This window comes from Cryptomeria japonica, chromosome 11 (assembly GCF_030272615.1).
Source record: "Cryptomeria japonica chromosome 11, Sugi_1.0, whole genome shotgun sequence".
Lineage (NCBI taxonomy): Eukaryota > Viridiplantae > Streptophyta > Pinopsida > Cupressales > Cupressaceae > Cryptomeria > Cryptomeria japonica.
In genome coordinates this window covers 698190197-698197767 of record NC_081415.1, presented here as the reverse complement: position 1 = coordinate 698197767, position 7571 = coordinate 698190197, and the positions used below count along the sequence as shown (strand labels likewise).

Here is a 7571-nt window from a genome sequence, read left to right as displayed (position 1 = left end):
TCTTTGGTTGTGAGAGAGTGACATTCTACATGGGTACCTAACATGGTTTTGTAGTTGGGACCTATAATAATCTTGCATCACACTCCCTAAATTGCACTTAAGGGAGGTGTTGGTGTGAATAAGGTTTTGTTCCTAGTAAAGTCTTGTACCTAGCTAGTTCCTAGTAGGGGACTTATTCACATGACTCAAAGTTTACTTAAGTCTTAGGTGTTCTTCTAGAAGTATTATTTGTCTAAATAGGATCTCGTCACATCTTATCCTTATGACTTACATTTAATTATAGTTACTTAGGTCATTTAATAATTGATTGAGGCAGTTGTCTCATTATATAGGATTAAGACACATGTCACAATCTTGTCCAATCATATCCCTCAACCTTGCCTTTATAAGCAAGGATTCTAATTGTATATTTCACATTCAACCAATCAATCTTGCATTGTTGAAGCAACCTATTCTTTCCATTTTTTCTCTTGTGAAAGATATTTTGGTCTAGTAGCTGATCTTGGGGATATTGAGGAGTCATTGCTAATTCCTACAAAATTGACACGCAAAAACATAAGGTAAGAATTACAAAATAGACAAAATTTAACTTTATAATTTTTAAAAGTTGTTAAATAGATACCTTAGCATTATTACTAAAGAATAATTAATCCTTCCCTAACAAACTCTCCTAAAATGTTCCTAAATACCACTAATTAAATAAGAACATATCATATACATAAATAAATTAAAAATATATATGAATTTTCAATACAGATCATATTTACCTACCAACATTTCTATATATGAGCTTGGATTAGATCCATAATTATGCATATCACTTTCCTAGGCACAAAAAATGACCTAAAACAACCAACAATTTAATTTCTAAATTCTAATCATTTATCTCACTACTCCTAATTTCTTTATATATTCATAAATCAAATACCACTAAATTTTTTATGGATCAAATTCTCATTTTAATCATTTCAATACATTACTCTAACTATTTAATATTTAATAATAATTAACCCTAGATATTTATTTGATGGGTGTGTTAATTTGCATGGACAATTGGCCATTCTCTGACCACTTAGTTTGGAGACGATTCATCTTTTATAGTTCAAACATAACTATTCCCAAAACTTTAATGCGGGGATGACATAGGTATGTAATTATGATTAAATTTTTAGACAAGACGATTTGTAATGCGATGACGTGAATGCTGTTTATTTGGTCTTCTACCATCTCAGAACGAAGATCTGCCATACAGAAAAACAGAGTTATAAGGATCGAACTTCAAGAGGGATGAACTTCGATATTCAACAATGGTGAAGAAACGCAAGAGGAGATTTTTTTTCTGCAAATCTGTAATGCTGAATCGTTGGCTTTTTTCAGCAGCCGCCACCAAATTCAGCACAACATTCAGGCCCAAATACTGCATGGTATGTACATTCAAGACCCTCTCTTCACAGTTTCAAATCAGAAAGAAGGCCGGGGATGAAGAAAAAATCTCACACATTGGGGACGAAGATAGCAATGAAGAACAACAGGTTGTAGACGACATATGGAAAACCCTAAAAGAAAAACCCCCGGGTTTAGCCCAAGAAACCATATTGATCCATATTGTTTCATTGAATCCTTCCTTAGCGTTAAGAGTATTGGTTAGAATCTCAGAAGATCCCAGGCTTGCAGTGCGCTTATTTTGGTGGAAACTGAAAGAGTCCGGGTCCAAACTACCCACGCCCTCGGTTTACGTAAACCTCTTAAAAATCTTGTACAAAGTGGAGCTCGATCGTTCTATGCATTGCGATACGGAGGGGATTATTATAGATAGGACTCAAAGCTGCCATGATGTTTTGGAGTCCCTGATTAATGAGGAGTCTACTTCTGAACTGCTTGGTTTGTTGATTTGGATTTTTACGAAGCAAGGTTTGATTGAGGAGAGTGTTAGGGTTATAAATAGAATGATCAGTGCTGGGATTATGCCCAGTGAGAGGAGCTGCTATAGGGTTCTTAATGCACTGCGTGATTCCGAGCAGGTAGAGCGGGCCTGGGAAATTTACGACAAGATGCTCAAGTCTGGCATTGAGCTAAGTGTTATGACCTATAATACTATGCTGGATGCTTTTTGTAAAAGTGGGAATTTAAGTGAAGCTCTGTCTTTAGTGGATGATATGCAAGGAAGGCGCGTTTTTCCCACTGTTACAACTTACAATATACTTATTTATGGGTTGTGCAGGATGGGCAATATTCTGGAAGCTAGAAAACTGTTTGATGAAAAATTGAAGAGAGATCTGGTTCCGGATGTTTTTTCTTACAATGTGATAATTTATGGATACAGCAAGGAAGGGAATATGACAGAGGCGTTGAAGTTGCGTGATGAGATGGGTAGTCAGAGGCTTGCGCCAACAGCTATAACGTACAACACGCTGATTGATGGGTTTTGTGGGAAGGGAGATATGGAAGAGGCTGATAAGCTAAAGCTTGAAATGATTGATATTGGCTTGTGTCCTGATCAGTTTACGTATACTAGTCTGATAAGTGGATATTGTAGGAGACACAATGTTATAGTTGCAGAGCAGCTTTTTAGAGAAATGGTTGACAGAGGTTTGATTCCAGATTGTTTCACTTATACTGCTTTTATGGATGGAATGTGTAAGACAGGGAATATGAAAGAAGCTTTTAAGCTTCGCGATGAAATGGTAGCGAGAGGCCTTGTGCCGACTGTGGTTACTTATAATGTTCTAATTGACGGCCTTTGCAAATCAGGGGATGTTAAGGGTGCGTATATGCTCTTAAGTGAGATGGAGAGTAGTGGCCTGGTTCCTGATAAAGTGACTTTTACTGAACTCATTGATGCCCACCGTAAAACAGGCAATCTTCAAAGAGCCAGGGAGCTCTTTAGGGAAATGCAAGAGAGAGGTTTGGATCCATCATGTGTCACTTACAGCACTCTTATTCATGGCCAGGGCAAAGAAGGTAAAATGAAGGTAGCTTTTAAGCTTTTCTACGAAATGATTGAAAACGGAATAGCACCTAATGTTGTTACTTATAATGCTTTAATACATGGTCTCTGCAAGGAGGGAGACATCAAACAGGCATATAGTATTTTTAATGAGATGCAGGAGAAAGGAGTAACTCCAAATAAATACACATACATTTCACTTATTGCTGCAAATTGTAAGAGAGGTAATTTGAAGAAGGCTAAAATGCTATACAAGGTTATGAATGAAAAATGTATCCAACCGAACAATTATACTCACAGTGCATTGGTAAAAGGATTCTGTAATGATGGCAAGTCCTGGGAAAGAAGTGGTTTACCTAATGGAACTCTTGCAAAGGATACAGTCAATGAGGATGGCATAAAGGAAATATCAACAAGCAGTTAGAGCAGAATCAGTGGCCTTGAGGTGGCTTTTTAATCTCTAGCACTTTGACATCTCATTATGCTTCATCTCTCCGGCCAAAATTAATATTCTGGAGTTCTTTCCCTAAGTTGATTCTTACACAACTGGAGGCTTTCTAAACAACGCTTTGTCTCTTTTTCATGGCAAGTTGAAGGCCCCGCTGTTTGCTTCACATGATGCTATATAAACAACTAAAAATTGGTGAAGGTTAGTATGTTACGCTTTTATTTAGGATGCATTATTTTACTACTAGGCATATTGACAATTGATATGAAATGGTTTCTGAAATTAAATAGCTTGTTGAGATTTGATATAATGCAAGAATCCCCTCCCTATCTTAGAATTACGTTTATACACAAGGTGACAGAAGAAATCCGTATTCTTTTAGCCTAAAATTATCTCCTGATATCATCTAAATTTCCATATATTTATACAGAGTTGTAATTTGATGCCTATTATTTCTGAATTAAGGTATTCTTTGAGGGATCAATTTCAAATTCTAGCTAACCATGTTACCATACAATTTATATTTCTTTAAATTAGAATCTTAGGCCCATGTGGTGATTTAGTTTTGATTGTGTGCTTCCAATATCACCATACAAGAATTTCCTAGTCCCAAATTGGATGTGTAAAGAGATTGTTAATCATTTTCTTAGTCTGTCATAGATGTTGGGGTCTTGGTATGGGGATGGAGAAGCCTAATTGGGTATGTAAGTAAATGAGGGTATGGCTATATTATATATAAGCATAGTCACCAAAGGAGTTGGGTATGCTGGAGTTTCTTGGTGACTAAATCCTTTTTCTACCTTCAGTTTGCATAAATTTTTTACTTTTGGCTCTGTTTTGTATCAGCTTCTGCCTTCAGGCAAACATAGGCTATACTGCTACGAATGCATTGGGCTTCAAGTTTGTAAAGATATACTGGAGGAACTAGAAATATAAAAGACACGAATGAAACACACATCATGGTTGATTAGTTATTTATCTACATTAATGTAGTTGAAGAATAGTTCTACTTCTTATTGTAATTTGTATCCTTATTGCTAGAAGAATCTCATCCCTATCGTTTTTTTTAAGATTGGTTGAAAGTGAATGTTTTGAAGATGACTTTTTCGGAAAAATTTAGTTAACAATTTGATCTGTTATCATAGCAAGTAGTGGTGCCCTCATGTCATCCTGTAATTAGAATTTGACAAAAGCAATGAGTCACATAAAGTTGGGATGACTGAAGGTATTTCTGGGTTGTATTTTGAAATCTATATTATAGGATTGATTTTTTTTTTCAATATTAGCATACGTAAGTTTTGTTATACTATTATTATCTTCATTTTCTTGTCTTTAACTGAAATTTAAAGAGCTGATGGCTTAATTAGCTAGTATAGGGGATGGCTAGTAACTAAGATAAGATTTTGCAATATTACAAAGTAAATGTTTGTGAAAATGGCAGTTCAAAATTTTATTGGTGAGCACTTCAGAGTGATTCTCTGTGTTGTTTAGACGTGTTAAGCTTTGGAACTCTTTGGGAAATACTAATAGCTGTTGCAGCAATGTCTCTCCACTCCATTTCCTAATATCAGAATGTTTGTACAATATAAATTAACAAACCAGAAGTTATCTTGGAAGAGATGCCCATCCTTACTGAACACTTGAAATTTCTCAGTATTACCTAACAGGTAACATCCAGTGAAAATTTTGTTGTATTGCAGCTTTGTTGCACAATCGTGGGTGGCCTTTGGTGATTTCCTAGAGGTATTTAAAAGAGTTGCCGCTCTTGTTATATAAGATGATCATGAGAGGCTTATATTTTAAGCATAATTATCAATTTATAAGAGCGTTTCTCAATTTTTTGCATAGATACTATGCCTGGGTGAAGATAGTAAAGTTATCATTCCCAAAACCTTTAAAAAATATTTTTATAGTTTTATGAGTCCAACAAGCATTGACTTCGTTTCTTTGAGTTTTGAATATCGAAGATGGGTTTGCTAATTCTTTATCATGGTTTTACATTTTGCCCAATTTATGATCAGCTATATCAAGGTTTGGCACCACAGGTTTTCTTGTAATATTCCATAGTGTTTACTTGGTGACATGTGTTCTGGTTAATCTTTTGTATGTATGTCTAAAAAATGCAAGATTATCTGTAACAAAATATTGTTGGAATGGATGTTCTTGTCTCTGTAACATAGGGCTCATCTGTCTCTCTCTCTCACTCACACACTTACTCATACCTCGGCTATATTAAGCTGATTGACAAGTATTTGATAATTTTGATGTATTAGATTTACTTGAACCAGATTATGTTATGTGATTTGGGGTTTATCTACTCTCTCTCCCTCTCTCTCTCTCATGCTTTGGCTCTATTCAGATGATTGGAAAGTGTTTGAAAATTATAATGTATTGTTTCCTACTTTAATGAGGTTGTGTTCTCGGAAGATCCATGAGAGCCCTGATTGCTGATAAGAATGCATGCTGGCATTATTTATTTTTTTCAAAGGGAAAATAAAAGCTTTGTATAAATATTGGGTCATATCCTCCAAAATAATGGAGAACAATATTCTGAAGCATAACAATTGTCCCCATATTTATTACATCTGTAAAATGCCTCAGCCTATAAAGCAACAGATATTAACATGCAAACCCATAGCACTGGCACATGAGCCTATAACCAGAGCTTATATGCAGTTATTCAGGCACGATACTAACCTTGTAGAAATAGCTATATATAATCAATGGTGAATAGAAGAAGGGCATTGGAACAGAAACAAAAACATTGAAAACAACTAAGACATGATAATTATCTGGGCTGGTTGAGTTCGGCTGCTCCAAGATTTGGATGTGATGCCTGATTGCACTGACTTTCTTGAGAGTTTTGGTCATCATTCTCACTAATTGCTTCGACCATCACTGTAAGTAGTGTTTATGTGTTTTTTAGGCACAATCAAACACATAATAAAATACCAAAAGTATTCTATCTTCTCTTGATCAAAATCTTCTTGGATGCTAAATGATGTGATCAACCAAGACGACTCCAAGGTTTCTATAGTCAGGTCGTGATGTGTGGATAGCTCGATTGGTTGATGTCATTGCTGGTAATCCAAGGGGACTTACATTGAATACTTGAATGCTTGAATTGCTGGAACTTAGATTCTAACTACTTGCTTGGAGAATAAAAAGGGCAAAAGGGATAGGTTTCAAGAAGACTATGCTTCTCTTAAGAATGCAAGAGACAATGAACAATTAGGGGAAATTCAACCAAGCTTTGCTTTGCCATCAACGAACAACTCCACAAAGCTAGTGCGATCTCCTAAGGTAGGCATGTGATGTTCAAATCACTATCAACAACAAAGATGTTATTTTAAACCCTAGGTATGTTAATCAGATTTATATATTTGATCATGCCCTAGGTTGTAATCAGATTTGCAGTATTTAGTAAACCAACATAGATTAATTATGCCCTAGATTGTAATCAGATTTGCAGTATTTAATGAGCCAACATAAATCAGAAATAGAACAGCAGACAAACAAGCATACCCTGGGAAAACCTCCAAGGAGGAAAAACCCAGCATGAAAGACCCACAGGTCAGATTATATATTCTCCTCTAAATATAAGTACGATACTTAGCTTGAATCTGATCTTCACATATCAGATCTGTCCCTTGTATGCTTCAAAGACTTCTATCAAGATCCACTATGTCCTCTTGGACAATTTTGCACCAAGCTGAATAAATTCGCACTCTTCCTTAAGTTCTCACCCTTCTTAAGAATTCGCACAGCAGAGCTAAATCGCCTTTTATGTCATTGAACTTGATGATGATTGACTTGCAAATTGACATTTATTTATATGCATCTTTTGTTCTTTGAAATGTAAGTCGGCCTCCTTGTTTTTGGCGCCAATGTTAAATGGTGTGTATTTAGCATAGTGTGGCATTGAATAGGGTCACGTTACCCTAGGATAGGACCCGGTCCTAAAGGGGGTTCGGATGTTGCCTTAAGGCAATCCGAACCCCTATAACCCTAGTTACAATCAACAAAAGACACCATCAAGGCAATGCATATCAAAGTGTGAATAGCAATTGAAGTTAAGTTCATTGAGATTTCCAGTTGACCACACAAGGCAAACTTACAATCAGCAAATCGCTAGTGACATGGATATATGAATTTCATCATTAATCATTCACAATT

The 7571-nt window shown here is 35.8% G+C and overlaps 1 protein-coding gene across 4 annotated transcripts in view; it reads left to right on the top strand.

Annotated features, from left to right (window-relative positions):
* Nucleotides 1–1107: 1107 nt before the first annotated feature.
* The window catches only part of LOC131067154 (pentatricopeptide repeat-containing protein At1g05670, mitochondrial), a 56577-nt gene continuing 50113 nt past the window's right edge, over nucleotides 1108–7571 (top strand). For all 4 annotated transcript variants that reach the window (XM_058002096.2, XM_058002097.2, XM_058002098.2 and 1 more), the window contains exon 1: nucleotides 1108–3596. In XM_058002096.2, the coding sequence (XP_057858079.2) occupies nucleotides 1308–3371 (2064 nt within the window). In that variant the 5' untranslated portion in view covers nucleotides 1108–1307 and the 3' untranslated portion in view covers nucleotides 3372–3596. The remainder of the gene's footprint in view (nucleotides 3597–7571) is intronic.